The sequence below is a fragment of the Megascapheus bottae genome, chromosome 5 (genome assembly GCF_031878675.1).
Source record: "Megascapheus bottae isolate mThoBot1 chromosome 5, mThoBot2.hap1, whole genome shotgun sequence".
Classification (NCBI taxonomy): Eukaryota; Metazoa; Chordata; class Mammalia; order Rodentia; family Geomyidae; genus Megascapheus; species Megascapheus bottae.
Window position 1 is genome coordinate 76,172,975 of NC_143513.1, and position 27,713 is coordinate 76,200,687.

The 27,713-nt window shown below is 37.0% G+C and overlaps 1 protein-coding gene across 2 annotated transcripts in view; it reads right to left on the minus strand.

Annotated features, from left to right (window-relative positions):
* Positions 1–27,713, minus strand: part of Braf (B-Raf proto-oncogene, serine/threonine kinase) — a 121,512-nt gene that overhangs the window by 40,529 nt on the left and 53,270 nt on the right. Inside the window, exons 4-12 of one of the 2 annotated variants that reach the window (XM_090333417.1) lie at positions 23,864–23,967; positions 23,004–23,106; positions 19,660–19,808; positions 18,607–18,726; positions 12,632–12,791; positions 8,037–8,072; positions 7,676–7,712; positions 3,878–4,014; positions 2,157–2,274 (exon numbers count right to left, since the gene is read on the minus strand). In XM_090333417.1, the coding sequence (XP_090189543.1) occupies positions 2,157–2,274; positions 3,878–4,014; positions 7,676–7,712; positions 8,037–8,072; positions 12,632–12,791; positions 18,607–18,726; positions 19,660–19,808; positions 23,004–23,106; positions 23,864–23,967 (964 nt within the window). The remainder of the gene's footprint in view (positions 1–2,156; positions 2,275–3,877; positions 4,015–7,675; positions 7,713–8,036; positions 8,073–12,631; positions 12,792–18,606; positions 18,727–19,659; positions 19,809–23,003; positions 23,107–23,863; positions 23,968–27,713) is intronic. The other variant, XM_090333416.1, reaches the window with a different exon arrangement.

Here is a 27,713-nt window from a genome sequence, read left to right on the forward strand (position 1 = left end):
AATGCGCCACTTCTGGCTTTTTCTGTGTATGTTGTACTGAGGACTTGAACTTGGGTCTCTGTGCATGCGAGGTAAGCACTCTACCACTAGGTCATGCTTTGGACCCCTCTGTGACATTCTTCTTCTGTTTTGGGGGGGGGTTGGTCATTGGCTTGAACTGTGGGCCTGGGCCTTGTCCCTGAGTTATTCAGCTCAAGGCTAGCATTCTACCACTTTGAGCTCCAGCACTATTTCCAGTTTTCTGATGATTAATTGGAGATAAGAGTCTCATAAACTCTCATGCCTGGGCTGGCTTTGAACAGTGGTCCTCAGATCTCAGACTCCTGGGTAACTAGGATTACAGGCGTGAGCCACCAGTGTCTGGCTTCTTCCCTCAATTAACTATCTGAAAAGTGGGAGCAGAACTGGGGCTCGAAGAGCACTGGCCTTCAGCAGAAAAACTTAGAGAAAGCATGCAGGCTCTGATTTCAAGCCAGATGGCTGACAAAAAAAAAAGTTTAAAATCGTTTGGAAAGCATAAAGAAATTCCTATATTTATTTCTCATAGAAATGACCAATACTATAGTGATGTATGGTTGTTTGGCTTGTATGCAATGACTATAGCAATTTAAAAATAATGTCATTACACACACACACACACACACACACACACACACAATAAGATTTAACATATCAAAAACACCTTTCGATCAATGACTATAGTTCTATTACAACATTTTAACTCTTTATATAATGTATAAAAATAGAAGTATCAACTTATTTATTCCACACACTTATTAATGGACACTCTATTAATTTTTCATCATTACTAAATATTTTAATGAATATACTTTCACATCTGTTCATGTCCAAGTACTCCCTAAGGACGTCCAACAAATGGAATGGTTGGCTAAATGTACATATTGTCAAATTACCATCCAGGAAGTTGATAGAAATTTATTTTCCCACTAGGAGGATTACAACTAAAGCTCTAAATCTGACCTGGCAATGCCTCTAGCCATGAATTTTTTGTTGTTGGTTATTAAGGAGATGGAGTCTGGCAATCCTTTCTACCCAAGCTGGCCTGGAATCACAATTTTCCAAATCCCAGCCTCTGGGTAGCTAGGATTACAGGTATGAGCTACTGGCAAATAGCTTGTCTATGACTGATACTTATTTTTTAAAAAAACTATAAAAAGGCCGGGAGTTTGGCCTAGTGGTTAAAGTGCTTGCCTAGCATGCATGAAGACCCAGATTCGATTCCTCGGTACCACATATAGAAAAAAAGCCGGAAGTGGTGCTGAGGCTCAAGTGGTAGAGCTCTAGCCTTGAGAAAGTCCAAGGACAGTGCTCAGGCCCTGAGCTCAAGCCCAGGACTGGCAAAAAAAAAAAAAAAAAAAACCTATAAAAATACCTATTAAAAAACTGATACCTGGCCAGGAGCAGAGCCAAGTGGTAGAGTGCTCACCTAGCATGCATGAAGCCCTGGGTTTGATTCCTCGGTACCACATACACAGAAAACCCGGAAGTGGCACTGCAACTCAAGTGGCAGAGCTGGAGCCTTGAGCAAAATGTGTCTAAGGACAGTGCTCAGTCCCTGAGTTCATGCCCCAGGACTGGCCAAAACAAAACAAAAAACTTGACACCTACAAAATACAATTTGGGGCTGGAAGTTGGTGGCTCGTGCCCATGATTCTAGCGATTCACCAAGCTGGGATCTGAAGGTTACAGTTTGAAGCCAGTCCCCAGATGGGCACTTTCAATGGACTCTTTATCTTCAATAAACCAGCAAAAAGCACTAGAATGTGGAATTCATGTGGTAGAGCACCAACGTTCTGTGAAAAAGCCAAATGAGTATGTGAGGCCCTAAATTCAAGCCCTATTACAGGCATACATATGCACACAGATTTTGGGGACCAGCTAACCTGGAAGATCTTCATCTTTACAATTAGTACTGTAATATAAGGATAAGAGTTTTCTGGATGTGAACAGTTTGTTTTCCATAGTTTTTGTTTTTTTTTTTTTCCTCAAGAAGGGCCCTTTCATCTGAATTCCAACAGTGGATACTTACTTTTTAAAAGTAATGGTTGCTTGCTACCTTATGTTTGTGGCCATGATAGCACGTATATACGTACACACACACACACACACACACACACACACACACACATACATACCATGCCACTTTCCCTTGAAGACTGTTCCAAATGATCCAGATCCAATTCTTTGCCCCACTGTAATCTGTCCATCAGGAATTTCCCAGTCATCACTTGAATCTCGCCTACCAAGTGTTTTCTTGATGAAAACAATACAAAAGTCAATCCAAACCAAACTCAAAAGGAAAACCTCATTTCCCACTACATATATTAACCTATGCCTGACAAGATAAGGAAGAGAATAAAGACCCTTAAAGTATAATTTAAAATGTAATTTTTTTTTCTCCCCTCTTCCACCTGGTTCTGGGATTTTAACTTAGCAGGTCACACATCTTAGACAAGTGCTCTATCCACTTTCAAACCCAGAAATAGCATTTTAAAAAACAGAAATTGGGGGATTTGGCCTAGTAGTAGAGTGCTTGCTTAGCATGCATGAAGACCTGGGTTCAATTCCTTGGTACCACATACATAGAAAAAAGCTAGAAGTGGTGCTGTGGCTCAAGTGGTAGAGCTTTAGCCTTGAGAAAGTCCAAGGACAGTGTAGGCCCTGAGTTCAAGGTCAGAACTGGCAGAATACAAAACAAACAAAAAAAATGTAATGTACAGAAAACAGAAATTGCATGGTGCTATGGGTTCACAACTGTAATCATTACTCAGAAGACTAAGATTTAAAGATCATGGTTTGAAGCCAGCCCAGGCAAAGTCTATGTATCTCCAATTAACCAGCAAAAAAGCCAGAAGTGGAAATGTGGCTCCAGTGATAGAACAGCAGCCTTAAGTAAAAAAAAGAACTTAAGTCCCCCCGAAAAAAACAAAACACATTTTTTCCCAGCATGTACAGCAATGTATATTACTAAACTCAGTAAAACAAAATAGCTTTCTATCATTTTGAAGACTATTGGGGTAAGACAAGTATTACATATTTGTGACTACCTTTAGCAAAATGTTTCAGAATTTAAGTTATCACTTTTATTTTATGCTTTATTTTTTTTTATTGTAATTAGTAAAAGTGTTACATGATATTTGCCAGATAGAAGGTGCATTAATTCACATACATCACTTTTATTTATTTATTTATTTATTTTGCCAGTCCTGGGCTTGAGCTCAGGGCCTGAGCACTGTCCTTGGACTTTCTCAAGGATAGAGCTCTACCACTTGAGCCTCAGAACCACTTCCGACTTTTTTCTATGTATGTGGTACCGAGGAATCAAACCCGGGCCGACTTTTTTCTATGTATGTGGTACCGAGGAATCAAACCCGGGTCTTCATGCATGCTAGGCAAGCACTTTAACCACTAGGCCAAACTCCCGGCCCCTCACTTTTATTTTAAAAGAGAGTAATATTGCTTTTCTCCCAATTGGTTGTAAAACCAGCTTCTACAAAATTATATTAAACACGAGAACAAAAATCAAAGTAATGGGAAAGTGCTTTAAGCCAAAAATTATTAACTCTTAATTTGGTTATGGGAATTTTTTATTATACACAAACATATCCAAAAGAAAATATCAAATTCTAACTTTTTTTTTTTTTGCCAGTCCTGGGCCATGAACTCAGGGCCTGAGCACTGTCCTTGGGCTTTCTCAAGGCTAGAGCTCCACTTCCGGCTTTTTTCTATGTATGTGGTACCAAGGAATCAAACCTGGGTCCTCGTGCATGCTAGGCAAGCACTCTACCACTAGGCTAAACTCCCGGCCCTCGAATTCTAACTTCTAAAAAGAAAAAAAGCCATCACATATTCCTACCATTCGATTTCGGTCTTCTGAGGATGAAGATGACTTCCGCTCCCGCTGAGGTCCTGGAGATTTCTGTAAGGCTTTCACGTTAGTGAGTGAGCCAGGTAGTGAGGCAGGTGGGGTGGCAGACAAACCTGTGGTTGACCCTAAATTAGAGAAAGAGAAACTGTATCTTTTGAGGAAGAACAAACATGCTCTATTATCAGAGACAGAAATTGGGGAGAGACCTATATTTACTTTAAAAATATTGTACATGTTCAAACAATGACCTTATAAAAAGGGCAGGCCCAAAAGCCTAACTTGTGATTGTAGTATAATTTGTTTTATTTTTCTTAATGTCTGCTAATAATACACTTTGTTTACTGGTGGAATATTTTTAAAACTCTCTAAAATAAGATATAAATACTCAAAACATTCCCAAAGTTCCTGTGTCTCTAATAAAAACGTTAAAAAACAAAACCAAAGTAAACACACATACTAACAAACTCATTTTACATTACCTCAAGAGCTATCAGTATTTTAGAAAGATGGAAACCCCAAGTGAAAATATTTTCTAATAATAGCCTAAATGTTAGAAATATCTCTTTCATATTAGCAATGAAATTTAAATACAATCCCAAATTATAAGTTTTACTATTTAAGAGCTATTGGTCATTATCAGTGATTCCTGGAGGTTTTTTTTCACCCCACTAAATATAAATTATTACCTGTATAATGGAGTTAATAAAAGCAAACCTAAGTTTCTCAAGACTTTCTAGAAAAATCTCTCCCCTCACAAGTAAGAAAAAGTGTTGTGGCCTCTCAGCCAAATTACTACAAACAGGAATATTTTATAAGTCCAGTGAGCCTAGGAGTATTCTTCAGAAGTTAGCTCAGTTAGGAGGATTACATTTCTGATGGGTGTATTTCCAAAAGCTGACTCAGTGGCAAACATCCTAAGCTTATGAGGCTCAGTACAAGTACTGAATAGGGCCTGAGTACAGCTGAGTAGAACCGAGGTTTCCAGGTAGCCTTTCCAAACACGGTACTGAAAGTCCTCAAGAAATTTAAAACAAAAAAAATTACTACTCTCAGGGAATAAAAAGAGTCACGATTTTCAGATCCAGTAACAACATTGAAATGTTACATCAAGGTATTTTATTACTGTATTGCAAAATTTCCAAGATCGTATATATAATTATCTATTAAAAATGATGTGTGGAGTGTCTCTTAACTAAAGCACAAACATTTTCCACCTGCCATTGATAAATTTCAAGTAACAAAGCCTTAACTCCTTGCACAGGTTCCACAGTTCTGATCTACTAAACAGTGTAGTATTTAAATTCAATTACTGGTGCTCAATAACTTTTTCCCATTCTATGACTCTTCTGAGAAACAGCTAGCTAGCCTGAAAGTGCAAAAATTCAAGCACCACTAATACAGAGTCTTATTCACTCACTAGTGTCTAAAAACAGTAAACAGAATCCTTTAAAGATATTTAAAATAAGATACCCATGCTTTTACTTCAAAATAAAAAAAAACTGATTTAATAACTGAAGTATAAAGAGTATGAAATTATACTATTTCCTCACATTAATTAAAATTATAACTCCTTAAAAACTTTTAACTTATTCATGCTATGAATTAGTTAAATCTTTATTAGCAATAAATAAAAATTCTAATATGTATTTTAAATAACCCCCTACTTTTGTTATAAAATATATATCCTATATTATAAATACATAAAATATATATCCTATATTATAAATTATATACATCTTACAAAAAACATTGATATTGTAAAAGTCTCAAAAATAAAAAAAGCTTTAGAAAAATCTTTTAGTAGGGGTTTCCATTTCTATTTTTATTTCTTTAAAAACCATGAAAATTGTTGAAGCCCCACCTCATTTTTTCCCACCCACTGTGATTAATAAGTCATTGAGACTAAGAAGTCATCAGACAACAACAACAAAAAGATGGAAATCCCAAATCAGAATTTTCTTGCTTTTAAAAATTTATGACAGACAGCATACAGAAAGCTTGTAGTAGTGAGCATGTGTGAGAAGCACATTCAGAGCATTCCAGCCAGGCCAAGCAGAAATTTAGTACTTAAAACTCTCACACTTACAAACACACGCTGTGAGGGTGAGACACAAACAGCATCTACAGATGCTTATATTTAATTTGCTTTGGGTGAAAACAAGAAAGAAGAGCCCAACTACCTCTGAACACTGGGCCAGGCTCAAAATCAAACACTATTTCACTGGGGACAGAATGTAGGAGGGGGCTGGGAGTCCGGGATTGGTATTTCCGAAGACAGCGCATCAGCTGGTTCAAGGGGGCTGTTAGAAGAGAAAGAGAGGGGCAGGCAAACACAGGAAGACAGACACACAGAAGAAATGAAAGAAGTCATGGGGAATAAATACGATGAACTGAAGCCTGCTTCACAAAATAATTCTGGGTATTAAAAAAACTGAGTATTTTAATAAAATCCCAATGATCTTTTAAAAAATGACTCATAAAAAGGACAAGAAATGCCACTTGATTTTTAAGTACTGAGCAGGCTGTGTTTATGACTAAGTCAACTGTGATGCTAACATGATGGCAACATTTAAATGCTGGATGCACTGGGCAAAATTATCAGCAGCCACAGTTATTAGGACATATGAAAGTCAAACTTGCAGCAACATTAATTGGCAGGTTCATGGAATAACAGAACAAAAACTCCTGTATAAATAGGTGTTGTAGTCAATACTAAGCCCAGAGGAATAATTTTGGCTTATTATTTTGTTAGCTTCACAGCTATACAGAAACATAACAAGGTAATTTATGTAATGTTTACTCGATATAAAATACCACTGAATCTCTTGACTTAGATACTTGTGAAGAAATTAGCTCTAAGCATAAAGAAGCAGTTAATGCAAGTCTTCCTTATTAGATAGAAGATAGCAGAAAAAATAAATTCAGAAGACCTCCTAAAAGAAAACTTCCAATCTCAAATATCTCCTAGAAAACATTATTCAGGGATATAAAAAGTGTTTTCATAACATGAAACATTTTGTAATATTTCATGTTGTTTTTGTTAGAATGACTGCTAGAACAAAATTCTGTATGAAATCTCAATTCTGTTTCTCACTTGGTATTTAAGTTACTAGACTTAGTAAACTAAGAGGGCAACAAGCTTTTTCCATTATAGGTCTATTCTATAAAACATATTTTTTTTTGGCCAGTCCTGGGCCTTGAGCTTAGGGCCTGAGCACTGTCCTTGGACTTGCTCAAGGCCAGAACTCTACCACTTGAGCCACAGCACCACTTAATGGCTTTTTTCCTATGTATGTGGTACTGAGGAATCGAACCTGGGTCTTCATGCATGCTAGGCAAGCATTGTACCACCAGGTCAAACTCCTGGCCCCTATAAAGCATACATTTTAGCTGAATGCCAGTGGCTTGTGCCTGTAATTTTTGCGACCCAGATGCTGAAATATGAGGATCACAGTTTGGATCCGGTCTGGGCAGACAAAACCACAAGATTCTTTATCTCCAATTAACCAGCCCAAAGCTGGAGGTAGAATTGCTCAACTGATAGATAAGCCTAAAAGCTAAGCGAGAACACAAGACACTTAGTTTACTCATGTCTTAAATTACTTTAAAATTTTATTAGCAATACATGATAAATACTACAGAAAAAATTGGGCTTTCTCTACACATTTTTCTCTGTGTCTGTGTTTCATGAAAGAAGCAAGTATAAAGAAAACAAGCAGCAAAGCAATTGCATTTTTCCTTGTGTATGTGGTTTTTTTTTTGTTTGTTTTATAAATCATGACTTACCTCCATCACCACGAAAACCTTGGTCTCTAATCAAATCCTATAAACAAATAGTAAAGTATATTTACTCAAAGCACATGTTAAGAAAGTAACAATGACATTGAATTTTTCACTATTCACTAACAGAAAGGTTAATTCAAAACAATTCTTGTCTTAACAATTACTTCACAAAACAAATATATGAAATTAACTAGTGTACATGATAAAAATCTACATTCTGAAGTATTTGCCAACCTAATCCTGCACTAAAAGGATTATTAGTCCTGATCACATGTTGAAATCCATTTTTGGCCATTCAATGGCATCATCAATCCTTAAAGAAAATCCTACTGGCACATATTAAGAGCCATAAAAATGTTCATACCCTTTGATCCTGCAATTCCACTTCTGGGAATTTTTCCTACGGAAATAATTCAGAAGAAAAAAATGATATGCACAAAGATATTTAGTGCAGCATTATCCATCATACCAAAAGCCAGAAATAATTTTGACATATTATGGTTAACTTATGGTGTATCAATTTAATGAAGTATTATGCAGTTACCAAAACATGAAACTTGAATCATGAAACATGTTTACAATAAAAAATACAAAATTAAAAGCACACTGAATACCATCATAAAAATATAGGGGCACAAGGACATATAAGAAAAAAAATTAAAACAGCCCAAATAAGGATTATGTTAAGATAGGTCTTTATTTTTATAATAATGTTGGTAATGGGGGGGAGGGAACTCTTACTAGTAAAGCAACTTGGATCTTAAGAGGCAGAACTTGGACTAGTTTATTTGGTTTAACATAAATGTGGGGGACCTTTATTTTTTACAGAATAATCAACAGGTATCATATTTTCAAACTAAGTGCCAAGTGTAAAAAGCTATGTGACTATCAATAAATAGAAAATCTGGGTGGTCTTATTGTGGTTCCAAAAGCTCACAATCTTATTGGGTATATACAAACATGAAAATTAAATGATACATAAAGGCTTAAGAATATAATCAAAGAAGCGGGGCGCAGTGGCTCATACCTGTAATCCTAGCTACTTAAGAGGCTGAGATCTGAAGATCAAGTTTCAAAGCCAGCCCACGCACAAAAGGACCTGAGACTTTTATCTACAATTAACCTCCAGAAAATGGGAAGTAAGGCTTGGCTCAAAGGTAGGATGGTAGCCTTGAGGTGAAGAGCTCAGGGTCAATGCCCAGTCAGAGTTCAAGCCACAGGACCCACCAAAAAAAAAAAAAAAAAAAAATACACACACACACACACAGTTGCTAAGTTACTGCCACCTAAATGCTACTGTTAACTTTTAGTGTCTACACATACATAGTAACTATAGGATTTGGCAACCATAATGCAAGGCTTCCAGCCTCCAGAAATTGATTGTAATGATCCATAAGTAATTAATAATTATAGAATTTAAAACACTGGTAAAGTAGCTGAAATGTGTGAGCAGGGCATTGAGGACAAAGGTCCTTCTAGACAGGGAAACTCACCCCCCACCCACGTGTGCAAAAAAAAAAAAAAAAGGCCACATGCTTTTAATTGTTGCAGTAACAGCTCTGAAATTTCCTACAATTCTAAAGGGTCCAAATATGTCCTATTCTGTTCTGAAAACTGAACTCTAGTATCTAACCTTAGATTTCAGGTATGTTCTTAAAGTTCCTTGCCAATTTTCTATTTGTTCTAGGTTCTGGTAATTGTTCTACTTCTAGATTTTTTCCCACTCTAGCTTGTAGTTAGTTCCTTCTCTTAGATACTTCTCCATCATGATAAAGAAAAAAAAAAACTGTCAAAGAACTTTCAGGCTTACTTTTATATTGGAAAATATTCACATAGTAATAATAGCTATAATTTCTATTTCTAACTTATTACATATCAGGCATAAAAAGCTTTCCAAATCACCTTAGGATGTAGGCACTATTAGTTCCAGAGTTAAAATAATTTGTCCTCGGCCAGGAGTTTGGCCTAGTGGTAGAGTGCTTGCCTAGCATGCATGAAGACCTACGTTCAATTCCTCAGTACCACATACATACAAAAAGCTGGAAATGGAGCTGTGGGTCAAGTTGTAGAGCTCTAGCCTTGAGAAAGCCCAAGGACAGTGCTCAGGCCCTGAGTTCAAGCCCCATGACTGGCAAAAAAAAAAAAAATACAATCATCAGAGAACTATGTTCATCTTTAATTTTTTGTAGCTTCTGTGAGATATTGTTTTCCAAGTCCAAGGAACACTATTACATCACATCAATTCTTCTCTATCTTACTATCCTTCACTCTTTCCTTATTGGCTTCTTTTTTTACAGAGTGCTAGTCTTGCATTGAAAATACCTGCTCCCTTGTATGTAGGGACGGGAAGGAAAAACTGGGAGACAGAAAGGGAAGGGATGACATTGTCAAAAAGAAAAGTATACTTTACCCGATGACTTTTTTAAGTAACTGTAACCCCTCTGTATAAATTTTATAATAACAATTAAAAACTTTAAAAAAGGGGTGGGTGGTGGGTGGAGGGGAGGGTGATGGGTACCAAGACATGTGAAAGGGTATCAATGTATGTGAATTAATGAACCTTCTATCTGGCAAAAAAATAAAATAAAATAAAAACTTAAAAAAAAAACTGTACTTAAACTGCATCAAACTATAACTGTTTTGTCATTCTTTCACAGAAATCTTCTCAAACTGACCATCCTATTTTCTCACTTGCCTTCCTCTCTTCTACTAGCCACAATGACTAGTCAGTGACTTCTTTTGTTAGTGGTACTGGGAATTGAACCTAGGACTTCATAGGTGTTCAGCAGGTGTTATAGCACTGAAGTATATGCCCAACCCACAAATAACATTTTAATTACCAAAACAAGTTATTTTGGTCCTTCTCTCATGTAAGTCTAATGATAAGCGAACACTCTCAAAACCCTATCTCTTCTTTTGGTTATGGCAGAACTACTGAAGCTACCCGAGAGAAGAGCCCATAAAAGTCACACACACACACACACACACACACACACACACACAAAAGTCTTTTTGTGCAATATAAATATTGAGTCTCATGGACTTTTCTGTGTCCAGGCTGGCTTTGAACCCCAATTCTCACATCCCAGCCTCCTGAGTAGCTAGGATTACAGGCGTGAGCCACCACAGACGGCTATTATCACTTTTTTAAAGCAGCGCTTTTTCTAAAATATGAAGCTAATCTCTCACATTCATAAAGTATTTCAGGTCGGGTGGAATGATACACACTTATAATCACAGCACATGGGAGGCTAAATCAGGAGGCCCAGGAGTTCTAGAAGTGTTTCAGCTACATAATAAGAGCTTATCTCATAAAACCAAGGAGAAAAAAATAATGTTTTTAATTCCCTACCACCACTTTTCATGTGGAATTCTCTACCACATTTCATGTGGAATGGACCTATTTTGTTTTCTACCATTTGCCAGCTGAATCCTAAGTGACAATATCAATTATGAATCACATTCCATGTAAGGTATTGCCATGGCTTTGTACATATTATAGTAGTATGTAGAACAGCAGTAGAGTGCTAGCCTTGAGCAAAAAGTTCAGACATGGCACCCAAGCCTCAAGTTCAAGCTCCAGGACTAGTATCAAAAAATAAAAAGTAAAAATAAAAATACATTTATCCTGACAATAGTATAAAGAATGGAAATGGGACCGGGCGCGGTGGCTCATGCCTATAATCCTAGCTACTCAGGGGGCTGAGATCTGATGATCATGGTTCAAAGCCAGACAGGGCACAAAAGATTATGAGACTCTTCTCTCCAATTAACCTCTAGAAAAAGGAAGTGATGCTGTGGCTCCAGGGGTAGGGCGGCAGCCTTGAGCTGAAGAGCGCAGGGACAACGCCCAGGCCCAGTTCAAGAGCATGACTGACAAAAAAAAAAAATGGAAATGGGTAAAGAGAAGTCAATGGTGGGAAAATTCACTAGTAAGTAATTCAATGAAAGAAATATAGGCTCAAATGGTGTTGGAGAACCAGCTAGGACTGGAGGCACCGATTAAGTGATAAGCATGCCTGCCTCTCCAGTGCCAAGTCCTAAGCGCAAACTTTAGTACCACTAAAAAGGTGATCTTACAGTTGTTTAAGGATTAAAAGGTAACAGATAAAATGATACTTCAAATATTCAAACACAGAAAACCAGGAAAACCGTGTCAAGTCAGGAAAAAAAAAAAGGGTGTGGATGGCTCATGCCTGTAATCCTAGCTAATCAAGAGGCTGACCTCTAAGGATCACAGTCCAAAGCCACCTTGGGCAGGAAAGTCAGGGAGACTCTTATCGCCAATCAACCACCCAAATGGACAAGTAGCTGTGACCAAAAGTGGTAGAGTACAGATGGGGTGACCCACACCTATAATCCTAGCTACTCAGGAGGCCGAGAGGATCACGTTTCAGTCAGCCTGGGCACTAAATTCCAAGAGACTTTTTTCTCCAATTAACCACCAGAAAATCGGAAGTGGCTCTGTGGCTCAGGGGTAGGGTGGTAATCTTAAGCTGAAGAGCTCAAGGACACTGCCCAGGCCTAGAATTCAAGCCCCATGACAAACCAAAAAAAAAAAAAAAAAAAAAAGTGGTAGAATGTTGGCCTTGAGCAAAAGAGGTCAGGGACACCATGCTTCCATGCCCAGGCCCTGAGTTCAAGCCCATGACCAATGGGCAAACAAACTGCCTTGTAAGGACCTCTATAATCTTTTGTTGTTTAAACCAATTTCATTTGAAGTTAAGACTTTTACAGAGAAGATGTCATGAAAAAAAAATCGGAATAGCTATAATTAGGGCACTGCCTAAGTATTTGCAATTCATATAAAACCTAGCACTTAAAACAATGAATAAAAGATGGCACTTATTCTGATATATATGTATATATATTTATATAAACGCATATGCATATAAAACAAGTGTAGGAGAAACAGGAAACACACTTGTTAGTTTTAGTTCTGGCATGCTGGATACTTACATCAATATTGACAGGTTCTATTGTGTTTATGTGCACATTGGGAGCTGATGAGGACCGGTCCCGTTGCCCAAACTGATTTCTATGATCTTCATCTGCTGGTCGGAAGGGCTGTGGAATTGGAATGGATTTTGAAGGAGATGGACTGGTGAGAATTTGGGGCCTGAAAAAATCAAGTCAATGGAAGGTAAGATTCAGAGCAATTATGTAGATAATTTCAAAATGGGAGATATCAAGATTTTTAATAGGAAAATCTTTCAAATAAAGCATGAAAATTCCAACAGCAATGACTTCTTTTTTTTTTTTTTTTTTTTTTGCCAGTCTGGTCTGTTGATCTTAGGGCCTGGGCACTGTTCCTGAGCTTCTTTTTTGCTCAAGGCTAGCAATTTACCACCTGAGCCACAGCACCACTTCTGGTTTTTCCTGTTGAGGAATGGAATCCAGGGCTTCATGCATGCTGGGCAATTACTCTACCACTGCCATATTTCCAGGCTGAGCAATGACTTTTAAGTTCAAAAATTAACATACCAAAATGGAGTAGAGTGGCTTAAATGGTAGAGAGCCTGATTAGCAAATTTAAGGCCCTGATTTCAAATCCTAGCACTACTTCCATTTCCCCAAAACACTACATATAAATTGAATAAAATCTATTACTTGAACTCATTAATTTTTCTAACTTTGTCATTGCTTGATGATATCCATAGGTACTACAGTGGAAATTTTATGGAAAAGTACTAGTAAATATTTTTGAGATACATCTGTATTTTAGGGCCAAAAAGATGTATCTATTGCTTTATTGTACAGTTGATTGAGGCAATACAGAAGCATCTTTTCCAAATTCAGAAAATAATCTTCATAGTGTCAATCATCTATTGTATTTTAAAACTTTCATCATGCTCAGTTATTGATGTCAATAACACAAGAGAATCATACAGCAAAGCATTAGGCCAGGTTCTGTTTTAGGGTGTGTGTGTGTGTGTGTGTGTGTGTGTGTGTGTGTGTGTGTGTGTCCATATTGGGGCTTGAACTCAGGTCTTGGACACTGTCCCTGAGCTTTTTTGCTCAAGGGTAGTGCTCTACCACTTAAGCCACAGTTCTGCTGGCTCTGCTTTGGTGGTTAATTGGAAAGAAGAGTAATACTGACTTTCCTGCACAGAATAGCTTTGAATTACAATCATCTGTAGGATTGTACATCTTAGCCTATCAGTAGCTATGATTTGAAGCACTGGACATTAGTGCACAGATAAACCAGCTGTTTTTTAAAACTTGTTTTTTAAATTAGGTCATATAAGGTTACATATTTTGGTGCCAGGGTAACTACCAGTTTACAATCACTGTACCTGAAAGAAACTTGACATAGTGTACCTTAAGTTTTAAAAACAGTTGTAAACACTAAGTGTGACTCTGTGCACCTAAGAAAAACCCTTCAAGAAAAGAGAGTGAGTACCACTTGCTAAAGACACATATAGGACTTAGCATTAACAAGCTTTTTTCACATACTGGTCATCATTCTACCAACATTTTATGCAAACCAACTAATCAGTATTATCCAGTCTATTAGAGCAGAAAGACAATGATGACGGGCAGGACTTGGAGAATATGAAGATGTAACAGGAAACCAAATGCATAAATGTTTGAAGAACAAAGGAAGTTAACAGTAACAAGAAGCCTATATATAAAGGATATCAACAAAATATGAAACACATTATTTATGATAAGAAAAGATTTTTGACTTATGTGTTCATATTAAATATATGAATTCATTTAGAAGTGACATGCAAATAATATGTTCTGTGGCTAGAAGTGTGGCTCAAATGGTAAAGTACCAGTCAAGAGAAAGCAAACCCTGAGTTCAAGCCCCAATACTGGCACAAACAAAGAAGGAAAAGAAATAGCTCCTTAAAATATGACATTATAAAAAACAAAACAAAACCTGGTACCAGTCCAATTAAAATTGTAAGTTAGATTGAACTAGATACTAGAAAAATTACTATTTCTACTTGTGACTTTTTTATATTGTCTGGTTACTGACAAATTTTTAGATTTTGACAGAGCTGTCCTTATACAACCAACTATACATCCATATTGCTGGAGAATTTGGGGAGAGATTTAAAAAATGTAAAAATGAAGTGGCACTTTGGTTCAAGGGGTAGGGCGTAGACTTGAGCTGAAGAGCTTAGGGACAGTACCCAGGCACAGAGTTCAAGCCCCATGACCGGAGATGGGGCAGAGGGGGAGTAAAAATGACATTAAGAAAAAAAAAAAGTTTTAGGAAACAGAGAGGGAAGGGGTGACATTGTCCAAAAAATTTTTTTAAAAAAATGTACTCATACCCGGGCGCAGTAGCTCATGCCTGTAATCCTAGCTACTCAGGAGGTTAAGATCTGCAGATTGTGGTTCAAAGTCAGCTGAGGCACTAAAGTCCATCTCCAATTAACCACTAGAAAACTGGAAGTTGCGCTGTGGCTCAAGGAGTAGGGCTGTGGCCTTAAGCCGAAGAGCTCAGGGACAGTGCCCAGGCCCAGAATTCAAGCCCCATGACCAACAACAAAAGAAATGTAGTTATTACCTGACATATAACTGTAACCACCGTGTACATCACATTTATAATACCAATAAAATTTTTTTAAAAAAGGGCCTGGGAAAGTACACTATTATACCAGTTTCAGACTAATCTAAATTCTCAGTACAATAACATTAAAATCTGAATGTCTGAATTAACTAAGATTATTAAAGTCTAGTATAATTAATTGTCCTGTATATACAGAGGTGGCAATCATTCTTAAAATTTACTGAGTAATGGAACTCTAACAAATCTGAACTGTGAATGCAAAAACAATACTGGCCTAAAAGCAAAACAGAACAAAAAAAAACAAAAACTTGCATCTAATCTGGTAAGTTTCAGGATCATATCCTCAGAATGAACTGAAGTATCTTCCTATTATACAAAATCAAATCAATACTATCTGAAAGGGAAAACATACTCTGATGTATTGAATACCTGAACCATGTCTGAATCTCCTGTTCAACAAATACAATTTTGTGATAATTCAATTCCCACAAACATCTAAAAGAAGAGTAAGTGCTGGCCTATCCACTAAAGGAGGTCTGTTTTTATATAGCCAGTATATTTCCCACTAAAATGAGTTATTTGGTATTCTCATTTAGGCTGTTGTGCTTTTGTTTAAGCCATTGTATTCCTAACATTCATAATCTCTGGTTATTGATAAAACTGACTTTCTGTACTATAAGAAATGAATTTTTGGGGGGGAGGCAGGGGACAATCTCGGGGCTCTACCTTAAGGCCTGGGCAACGTCCCTCAGCTTCTTTTCACTCAAGGATAGTACTCTACCACTTGAGCCACAGCACCTCTTCCCAATTTTTCTTAGTTTATGGAGATAAGATTCTCATAGACTTTCCTGCCCAGGCTGGGTTTGAACCTTGGACCTTAAGATCTCAGCCTCCTGAGTACCTAGGATTACAAGAATAAGCCAATGGTGCCCAGCTTGTATTGGGAAATGTTACTGGACCAACATAATTTATATCCTATGAAGTATCTTAGCAGCTAGTTAACTGGCTTTCTCTCAATGGTATCTTTTTATTTGAGTTTTCAGCAAAACTTTTTAAAGCAGTATCACATTAAAAATAAGAATTTTGGGGCTGGGAGTTTGGTCTAGTGGTAGAGTGCATGCCTAACATGAAGACCTGGGGTTCAATTCCTTGATACCACATACACAGAAAAAAGCCAGAAGTAGTACTGTGGCTCAAGTGGTAGAGCTCTAGCCTTGAGAAAACCCAAGGACAGTGCTCAGGCCCTGAATTCAAGCCCCAAGACTGCCCTCCCCCCAAAAGAATTTTAAGCCAGGTGTAAGTGGTTCATGCTAGTAATCCTACTTAGGAGGTTGAGATTTGAGGGAGGCAAGAAAGTTCGAGACCCTTATCTCCCAATTAATCACAAACAACAGCAAGTGGAGAGGGATGATTAGCACTGAGTGAAAAAATTTTGGTCAGGGACAGTGGCCAGGTCCTAAGTTCAAGCCCCAGTAGAGGCATCAAAGAAAAAAGGAATTTCAAGTCTAACATTCTTTAGTAAGTTATTATAAAGATCTCACTTTTAAGTCAGAACACTTAAAAATTTTTTGAAATAAACTCTGTATTTCTGTTCAGGGTGACATCCTTTCCTTATAGTAAAGGGGGTTGAACCTCAGGACCCTCAGGAATGCCAACCAAAGATTCTACCACTGAACTACATATACAACCTATAACAGGCAAAATTTCAATTCTGACTGATCCTAAATTTATATATTCTTCAGTATTTTGAAAAAGTAGAATAGGATTTAGTTTTTACTTTGCATTTAAAACTGCAGAATGTTTTCACTTATTTAAAATTTCTTGGTTATAACTATTTTCATACTTGTTTCATGATCACTGTAAGTGATAATAGGATTAATAAAAAATGTAAGGAATTTTCACATTGAAATATCTGACTTTTATCTTTATATACTGTAACATGAAAGTATTAAGATTTATTGTAAATTCTGCATCTGCATAAGATGATCATGGATTTCAGTTTAAATACTTATGGCATATGCAAATGGTTTCTTAATTTTAAGAGAGGAGTCCTTCACTCGAGGATAAACATTATAGACTATACCATTATAAACCTCCTGAAAGGCCAAGCTTATTTCATTATGGTGTTCTATAACTGTTCACAGAACGAGGAAGTTTCATTAGAAAGAAACCATGGTCTACAAAATCAATTAAAAAAAATATACTCAACAAGCTAATTAAACTTAAAAAAAAATAGGCACTGGGTGACACATTCCTAACATTTGAGCTACTTAGTAGATGGAGGCAGGAGAACATCCAAGGCCAGTCTGAGCGAAGGTCAAGACTCTGTCTTTAAACACACTGACTGAATTTTAAATATGGTTTTTTTTTTCTTTTTCTTTTTTTTGTCAATCTTGGGGCTTGAACTCAGAGCCTGGCCACGGTCTTTGGATACTTATTGCTCAAGGCTAATGCTCTGCTACTTGAACCACAGCACCACTTCCAGCTTTTTCTGAGTATATGGTACCAAGGAATCGCACCCAGGGCTTCATGCATGCTGGGTGGGCACTCTACCACTAGGCTTTGCTCCTAGCCCTTTGCATTGTTTTCAAAGTTGCTTCTTTATCTTCTAAATTGATAATAATATGTTCTTGCACTGGACACTTTATGCACTGCTATTACTTCAGTTCAGATCTTTTTCCTCCTACATATATCCTCTATTACTTTAATCTGTATTTCACTGTTTGTTGATTTCCCCTCTGACCTTTACTTATTTTCTTTCTTTCTTTCTTTCTTTCTTTCTTTCTTTCTTTCTTTCTTTCTTTCTTTCTTCCTTCCTTCCTTCCTTCCTTCCTTCCTTCCTTCCTTCCTTTCTTTCTTTCTTTCTTCTGTTTTCTTTTGTTGATACAGGGTTTGAATTCCAGGGCATCAAGCTTGCTACGCTGATGCTCCAAAGCCTATTTCTAGACCTAGGGTTTTGTTGTTGTTGTTGTTGTTATTATTTTGGAAATCAGACTCTAATGAACTTCTCTGCCTCAGCTGTCCAGAACTCCACTTCCTGAGTAGCTACAACTACAAGTGTGAGTCACTGGTACCTGGTGATTGATTCCTTCTTTCAAACCAATTTCAAAGTGTTAATAATCTGCTTCAAAAACTGCCATTTCCATCTCCTTCTATTGTCAACTGAGTAATTTATAAATTCTACAAGTTTCCATAATGCAGTCTATACTAGCTTTAGTCCTACTTCTGACCAATGGCATGTGAATGTCTAAGTGATATGACAAAATAAGTTATTTGGGGGAGGGGGGAGAAAATCCCTAATTTAGTAAGTCAACTGTTGAGAACGTTTACAATTATAAAAAAAAAAATCCAAAGGAAGGCTTGAGTTCAAGTAACATGTCACTGAACAGCAGGAGTCAAATCATACCCAATAGAATCTGAGGGGGGTGCAGAAGGGGATGATCCAGATGTAAGGACAGTCTCTGCTAAGGAGGCCTCCTCCTGTGGTATTGGGTGATGTTCAAAGAACTTGGAGACAAACAGCAAACTGTGAGGCAAAAACAAAACAAAACAAAACAAACCTAACTTGTGCAAAACCCAGAAACTTCAGTATACTGAATTACATAGTCAATGGAAAAACCTGGGATCAATTCCATTTTAAGAAACAATAAAATTAAATTGGTGTTATCTAAAGGCTAATTAAAGATTATACTGCACATTCAAAGGTAAGTTTAGAACTAAAATTAATTCTCTTCAGCAAATTTCTACATATTACAAGAGTAAAATTATGTTTCATGGTTAAAGAACTAGAAGAAAAAGTATCTAGTCCTATATTAGATTTACCATTATAATTTACAAAGCACAGTATTAAACTCTTATTTGTGCAAATGATCAGGAAAAATAAGATCTTTACAATAAACTGCAATGACAGAAAAGATTATGATAGGCAGTTTCATTTATTAGAAAAGGTGAAATAAAGCAAAAAGAAAATTACAGGCAAACTAGTTTCAAGTCTTAAAGTAAGGAGAGACAAAAGTGAAGGAGGGAATAGGAGAAGGAAGGTGGATGAGGAAAAAAGGGAGAAAGATATATGGGGGTGGGGGTAGGAGAGAATATGAACACAATTTATTGAGCAGATGATCAAAAGAGGAATTATAAAAGAGGAAATCAGATTCTTTCATCTATGGTTGAACTTAATAAAATGATATTATACCTCTCAAAAAATTATTCAACAGTGATTTTTAAGAATTGTGGGTCTTTACTAAGTAAAAGATAATGTGAAATATAAATTAAATATATAGTTGAATTAGATAGAATGACAGTCTGGAAGAGAACTGCTGTCTGTATTGTTATATTCTAACCATGCTTTAAAAAATTCCCTTAACAATTATGCTTGACATTTGTCTTTGATTTCACGGCAATCTAGTTTAAACATTATGAAAATTTAAGAGTAAAAAAAGATAGAAAAAAGGTTACTTACTCAAGTTGGTCATAATTAACACACATAAGTGGAACTTCTGTACTACAACGCTGGTGAAATTTATAACCACATGTTTGACAGCGGAAACCTTGGAAAAGCAGCTTTCGACAAAAGTCACAAAAAGCTAAGGTGAAAAAAGTTTTCCGTACCTGCAAAGTAAAAAATTATAAGAAATTTACAAAGCTGATGATAATCTTTTTAGAAATAAATGGTTTTTTTGTTTTGTTTTGTTTTTCCCAATCCTGGAGCACAAACTCAGGGCCTGGGCACTGTCCTTGGACACTTTTTGCTCAAGCCTAGCACTCTGCCACTTGAGTCACAGTGCCACTTCCAGCTTTTTCTGTGTATGTGGTACCAAAGTAATAGAACTCAGGGCTTTGTGCATGCTAAGTGAGCACTCTACCACCAGGCTACGCTACCAGCCCCCAAATAAACATATTTATTCTTAGGTAAAGTAATTAAGTTTTAATGTTTATCATAAAAACTTGTACATAGTTATTTGTGCAAGTGGCCCTTATTTTCATCATTTGTTTTTACTTTTTGTATATTTTGCTAGGGCATGTGAAAAGTCAAGCATTTGTTTTTAGCTTTGGTCTTTTTCTACTTGTCTTTGGTTATATAAGATATGAAAAACAAACTGGGCGGGGTGGCGCATGCCTATAATCCTAGCTACGCAGGAGGCTGAGACCTGAAGACTGAGGCTCAAAGCCAGCCCAGGCACTGAAGACTAACCACTAGAAAATGGGAAGTGAGGTGGTGGCTCAAGGGATTGGGTGGTAGTCTTGAGCTGAAGAGCTCAAAGACAGCCCAGGTCCAGAGTTCAAGCCCAGAACCCACAAAAAAAAGTAAAATGCTGATTTTCTTTTTATTTTGTGGTACTAGGATTTCAACTCAAAGACTCTAGTTCTTGGGCCACACATCCAGCCTACTTTATTTTTCAGATAGAAGTTTTTCTTGGGTTAGGACCTAAATAAAGACTGCTGTCGTCCTGATCCTCCTACCTCTGCTTCTTCTAGAGCTGGCATTACAGGCTTAGTTGAAAATCACTTTTTTTTTTTTAAAGTATTCATGTGTGGCCATTATTTTAGTATATATAATGTGGTCATTATTTACAAAACTAAACATTTTTTTATGGTGCAGCAGAACCTCAGGAGACTAAGTATAGAAAAGCATAAAATGTTTACAGTTTATCAGTAGCTTTTAGTTATCTGATCCTTTTGTGCTAATCACTCATATCCTAATCATCTGGGAATATTTCTAGTCTCATGAAGCCCTCAATTTTTTTTTTCATTAATCTATTCAATTGCTTTTCTTCCTGTCATTGGCCTACATTTTTAAACTGTATTAACTGGTCAATTATGTGTGTGTTTATACACATATATGGGGAGAAAAAGAAAGACAAAGAATAGGAAAAGGAAGTATAAAGAAAAAAACATTTGGCGACAAAAATATGTGGATACCCATTTGAGTATGAATTTTAAACAAAATGTTTTTATCTGTAAGAATACCAAAGGAAGGAAGAAAGAAAGAGGAAAAAGAAAAGCAAAAAAGGGAAAGGCACAAGTTGAGAGGTGGCTCCAATAGTAGAGTTGTGAGCCTTGAAATAAAAACAAAAAAAGGAAATCAAAATACGAGGTGCAGGAAGAGAAATGGGAACCAAGACATAAGAAAGGGTATCAATGTTTGTGAAGTAATGCACCTTCTATCTGGTGAATATAATATAACCCTTCTATTAATTACAATAAAAAATGTATGAAAAAAATAATACCTTTATCAGCCAGGTGCGCGGTAGCTCATGTCTATAATCCTAGCTACTCAGTAGGCTGAGATCTCCTCAGATCGAGGTTCAAAGCCAACCCTGGCACAAATGGACCCAAGACTCTTATCTCCAATTAACATGTAGAAAAACAGGAAGTGAGGCTTGGCTCAAGAGTAGAGTGGTAGCTTTGAGCTGAAGACAACATCCAGGCCCAGGGGTAGGGTGGCAGTCTTGAGCTGAAAGAGCTCAGGAACAGCATCTAGGCCAAGTTCAAGCCCCATGATCCAACCCCCCCAACACACACAAAAAGAATACCTTTATTAATAAAGTAGGGAACAGGAAGATCTACATTTTCTCTGGGTCACAACTAATGATTAACTGGGAATTTGAGCATATCTAATCAGCCGTGGTAACTTAGTGGGGGCTGTATGTTGGGAATATTTAGCTTATACTTGATTTTAGTAAATGTAAAATGCGCATAAGAAAAAGGCTCACATAGAGTGCAATATCCAGTCCACTTCCATCACCCTTTTCTGTTTTCTTTTTTTTTTTTCCATTTTCTTTTTCTGTTAGCCATGGGCTCGAACTCAGCACCTGGGCACTGTCCTTCAGCTCTTTTTGCTCAATGTTAACACTCTATCACTTTGAGCCACAGATCTACTTCCAGTAAATAAGAGTTTCACGGATTTCTTGCCCAGGCTGGCTTTGAGTGATTAAGATTACAGTTGTGATCTCCCAGTGTCCAGCCCTATAACCTTATTCTTCAGAAATATTTATAAACCTGTCAAGATTTAAGCAGAATCTGTCCAGTTTGCATGTAAGATTTTTTTGGGGGTGGAGGGTGGGGCAGCCCTGGGGCTTGAACTCAGGGCTTGAGCAATGTCCTTGGGCTTTCTCAAGGTGGCTCTACCACTTGAGCCACAGCATCACTTCCAGCTTTCTCTATGTGGTACTGAGGAATCGAACCCCAGTCTTCTCGAATGCTAGGCAAGCACTCTACCACTAGGCCAAACTCCTGGCCCTTAAATTCCTATTCCTATAGATTATTATTCAGCCATTACAAGAATAACATTAAGTGAATAAAAAAGGAGATAGATATATCACACAGCTTTAGCTTCATTTTTTATTTTAAAATAGAAAAAGAAAAAAATAAAATAGAAAAAGAATGGAAAGTGATGAAGAAAGGAAAAAAGAAGAAAACTTTGGTCTTAAAAGTACAAGTATACTTTTGTGTATTCAGAAAAAAATCTGAGAGATTACAATAATCTAGTTATCTATATAAATACAAACCTACAAATTCAGACCTTTAAATGTATTAATTTATGTAATTGTTGACCTCTAGAAGGAGTATTTTCACTCTTTTATTTGACGTTTTTGTACAAGATTTTTTAAAATAAACATCCAGAATTTTATGTTACAACAAAAGTATAATGATCAAAAGTCAGAGTTTCAGAGAACAGAATTTTTAAGTAAAATGTTAATTATAAGTTACTCACTCATATTTCCTATCCTCTAAACAAAAGTACATTCATATGACCTTGAACATTTTGGACATTTCAAAAGTGTACATACAAAAGGTACATACAAAGTTGTGTGTTGTAAGTGGAACATTCTCCAACACTTCTACATGCAACTCCTCCCCAGTAAGCCAGGAAATATCAGTGTCCCAACCAATAGGCTTCTTCTCTCTGAAAAATGTAGACATAAGCCTTTCTTAGTTATCATATGTAAGAACATTACATACCTCATGCTGAAGATGTGAAAATTGGTTATTGAGGGGCTAGTAATAGGGAAGTTTGGGTCCCTAGTCTTCCATCGTTAGAAATTTAAGTGGCAATAAATTTTTAAGTTTACCCCAAATAAATGTATCACTCTTGGACAAACAGCAGGGTAAAGAGATGTACTCTTTTCTTCAAGTCAGCTCCAGAAAAGACCTACAACAGCAGAAAATGGATTTTTCCTGGGGTCAAAACCCAAAAAAAAAAAAAAAAAGCAGCAAAGCCAAAGGTACGGATTTATCTATCCATTTAGAGAAAAAGAGAGTACTCATCATTCAAAATGTGGGTTTAAAAATCTGGAAAATCTTGGAACAATGTTATATATTTTCTGAAAGAAAAACAGTTCAATATAAAATGCTACTTTTTATGATTCTTTTGAAGCTATGAGTTTGGATTAAAAATCAGAATGCTCTGGTATGGATGTATTATCCAAATATCTAAGTTGTTCAAAAATGGCAGAACTCCAAACTCCAGAAGATTATTTAATCAGAGTAATAAACACTGTAGTCACACAAAGTCATTAACAGGTTAACTTAGGATGGAATTTCTTTTTCTTTTTTTTTTTTTTGAAGCTGATTTTCAATTCCTTAGGTTTAGGAAACCCCAAAGTTTAATGCCTGATGCTTTTATTTTTATAAAGAAAATTCACAACACATACAAACCATACCCATCCTGAATTCTGTAAACAGCACAGCACTCTGGGATAAGACCTCTCATCATGAGTGCTTTCTTTAGACTGTCTCGGACTGTAACTCCACATCTTGCAGGCACCTATGGTAGCACAAATACAAATAAGAGGTAAAGAGAATAGATTTTTACTTCCAAATCATTTTTTAATTCGGTAACCTAAGCTCCTCCACTCAAGGCTTGATCCTCAGATCTCAGCCTCCTGAGTAGCTAAGATTACAGGCGTGAAGGCATGAGATACTGGCACCTGGCTCAATAATTTATCTTTATGGTGTGTGGGGGGGGGGAAGGGGGTATTAGTCACAGGGCTTGAAACTCAGGGGCTGAGCACTGCTTCTGAGCTTTTTTTGCATCATAGGCCACTTCTGGTATTCTGGTATTTAATTAGTGGTATGAGTCTCACACAGACTCTCATACCTAGGCTGACTTTGAATAGCAATCCTCCGATCTCAGCGTCCTGAGTAGCTAGATTACAGGTGTGAATCACCAGCACCCAGCTATGGCCAAGTTTAACATCATTTCTATAAATCATTTAAACAGAAACCAGAGTCCAAATATCTATTATTTTGCCCACATAAACCAAAATGTTGTCTTTTATTAAATTTTTGAAATATTTTATACATAAAAAGTAGAAAATGTAATAGTACCCTACTATACCCCTTCCCTGGGCTAGCTTTGAACCACAACCCTCAGATCTCAGCCTCCTGAGTAGCTAGGATTATAGATGTGAGCCACCACGCCTGGCTCCAACACCCTTTCTATATACAAACATTAAGAGAAGCTCCTATTGTGTAGTGCTGTTCCTACTGTGGTTACAGTGTGCAATTCAAATCTGGAGCTCCCAAAACACCGAGAAACACTGGTTAACCAATACAGTTAATACAGAGACAAGTACATAGAGCATTGTTTAGCTCTTTTGAAACTTCATTCCCCCGGTGAATTTGGTAATGGCAAGAGAGGGACAGTGGCAACATAGGAGGAACCATTTTTTTTATTGGGGGAAGTGATAGGAGAGGATGTTTTAGGGTTGGAAGTTTGGCCTGGCGGTAGAGTGCTTGCCTTGCATGCATGAAGACCCAGATTTGATTTTTGGTACCATATAAATAGAAAAAAGCCAGCAGTGGTGCTATGGCTCAAGTGGTAGAGCTCTAGCCTTGAGAAAACCCAAGGACAGTACTCATGCCCTGAGCCCAAGCCAAGGACTGACAAAAAAAGAAAGGGGGGAGGGGAGGGCAGATGTTTTAATAATTAGAGCAACAGTCATCCCATTCATTTCAATCACCTTAAAAGTTCTTTTCTTTTCATATATTTTTATTGTAATTAATAGAATGGTTACATTATATTCACCAGATAGAAGGTGCATTATTTCACAAACACTGATACCCCTTCTCATGTCTTGGGCCCCATTTCCCTCCCCTCACCCCCACCTTAAAAGTTCTTAAAGCAACTTAAAAGTTTCTGAGGGAATCTGGAATTTTTATGCTTAAGGGGGAAAATAGAAAAAGGGTATTTCAATTTAAGTAGTGATTAAAAGGGAAACAATTAAGAAAGATTAATGCAAACCTGTGGTTAGAAACAAAAGGAGTAGGTGCCAGTGGCTCATATCTATATCATCCCAGTTACTCAGGAGACTAAGACCCAGACAGTCTCAGGGCAAATTCAGCCAAGGCAGAAAAATGCACAAGAATCTATCTCTAAAATTAATAGCAAAAAGCTAGGCTGCAGTTACAACTATCAGCTAACTAAGCAAGCCAAGAAAGCCCAAGGCCTGAGTTCAAATTCTAGTACTAGCAAACAGCAACAACAACAACAACCAGGAGGAAGATTTTAGTTCAGTATATCCACTAAAACTACATACCACTGTGTACCAGTGGCTCACATCTGTAATCCTAACTGCTCAGGAGGCTGAAATCTAAGGATTGTGGCTTAAAGCCAAGGTAGGGAAGTCTGAGTCTCTTCTCAAATTAACAAGCAGAAAACCGGAAATAGGTAAGTGGTTCAGGGACAGTGCCCAGGCCTTGAGTTCAAGCCTTATGACCAAAATAAAAAGTATTCAAGAAGTGACTGTATTGGTACAGGTGACCCTCATTATTTGTGAAAACTATATGTATCTGTCTATGAACTAAAATTTATTTGTAATATAAAAATGAATATATTGATTGCTTTTGTGGTTTTTAGCAGCTGAGTGAAAAATCTCATGAAATGCATGTGCCTTTCCTAGCTGAGATCTCTACCTTCTTTGTTTCAATTTTCACACTATAAACAAGAGTCCTTTGATAACTTATTTACGGCCATGTTTTCTCATATATGGTGCTTTTTGTTTAGAATGGTTTGCTGCCACAGTGCTGAAGTTGTGTGTAACGTTCCTTAGCACCAGGAGACTGTAATATGCCTGGCAAAGGAAATTCATGTACTATGGAAACTACCTTAGGAATGAGCAATAGCATTATCAACCAAGTGGGGAAAAAAACCCAATGTATATTAAATAAAAACAAAAATGATGTTACATACTGACTGAAAGAAGTGTACTTTGAATTCAAACGATCTGGAGGCTAAGCAAGGAGAAAGATATGACCACAAGGTGGCAGTGGTATACGTAAGCATTATTTGGATAATACCTTTGATAGGTTATAGACAGTTCTTTCTAGACTAGACTTCCCAGAGCGTAAGGTAGGGGGAGAGAAGGAACTACCAGAAAGAAAGGAGTGTAGGAGAGGGTACTAGTTACAAGTGTCATTAAAACAGCTCAGTAGACTGGCAGGGTATCTTCACATGAAATAGCTTCAAGGGTTTGTTTGGTTTTTTTGGATCGTGGGGCTTGAACTTGGCCTGGGTGCTGTCCCTGAGCTCTTCAGCTCAAGGCTACTGCCCTACCCTTGAGCCAAGACCTATTTCCCTGTTTTCTAAAGTTTAACTGGAGATAGGAGTCTCAGTTCCTTTTGTGCCCGGGCTGGCTTTAAACCTCGATCCTCAAATTTCAGCCTCCAGAGTAGCTAGGATTACCGTCAATAGCTTCAAGTTTTAACTACAGAAGTCAGGGGGAAAGTTTTATAGAGCTTGTAAAGTTAAAAAAAAAAATCTGCATATCAGGATTATTTTTAATGCAATCAGATCTTCAAAAACTGGCTGTACTTTACAGAAAAAATAAACTTATGTCAAAAACTCTCTCCTACCACTCATATTGTGCCCAGAAACATCATAAAAACTGGAAGGTAATTCTTATCTTTACTTTAAATCTAATCCAATCATTTTACTTTTCTAACTCAGGGCTGGTGTTTGCCAAACCTTTAGTTGCTTTACTCCTTTATTTCTGTTCCTTTCCAGAATTTCTTAAAAGCATACAGTTGAACTGTTCATTCCATATTTCCAAACCACTTAACTTATTTTGTATTTTCTATTACCTTTGTATGCTTCCTTTATATTGCTTTTTAGGTATATTATCTTCTTGACTCTTACGAAAAACTCTCATTTAATTTCAGAAAATTTGAAAGAAGTGGTACAACTACAATATAAATGGATTCTCATATTCTAAATTTTTTTCATAGTAGCTTTTTTTCTACATTCAGTTATTCACAGCACTACATATACACTAATTTCAAAGTAGCTGACTGATATAAATCACCAAAAAAAAATGTTCAGAGTATTTATGCTTCTGTTTCTGGAGGAACTTGGTTTTGGACTCGTTAGTTAGGTACTCTATAGAGCTAGGTCTTCTGCTCATTGTCACTTTTGAATGGGAGAGGGCAAAGAAGAACTCCTTCAAGCACTAGAAATGTTTTGTATCTCCATCTGCAAGGTAGTATTGTATGTTAGAAATCACGAAGTTGCGC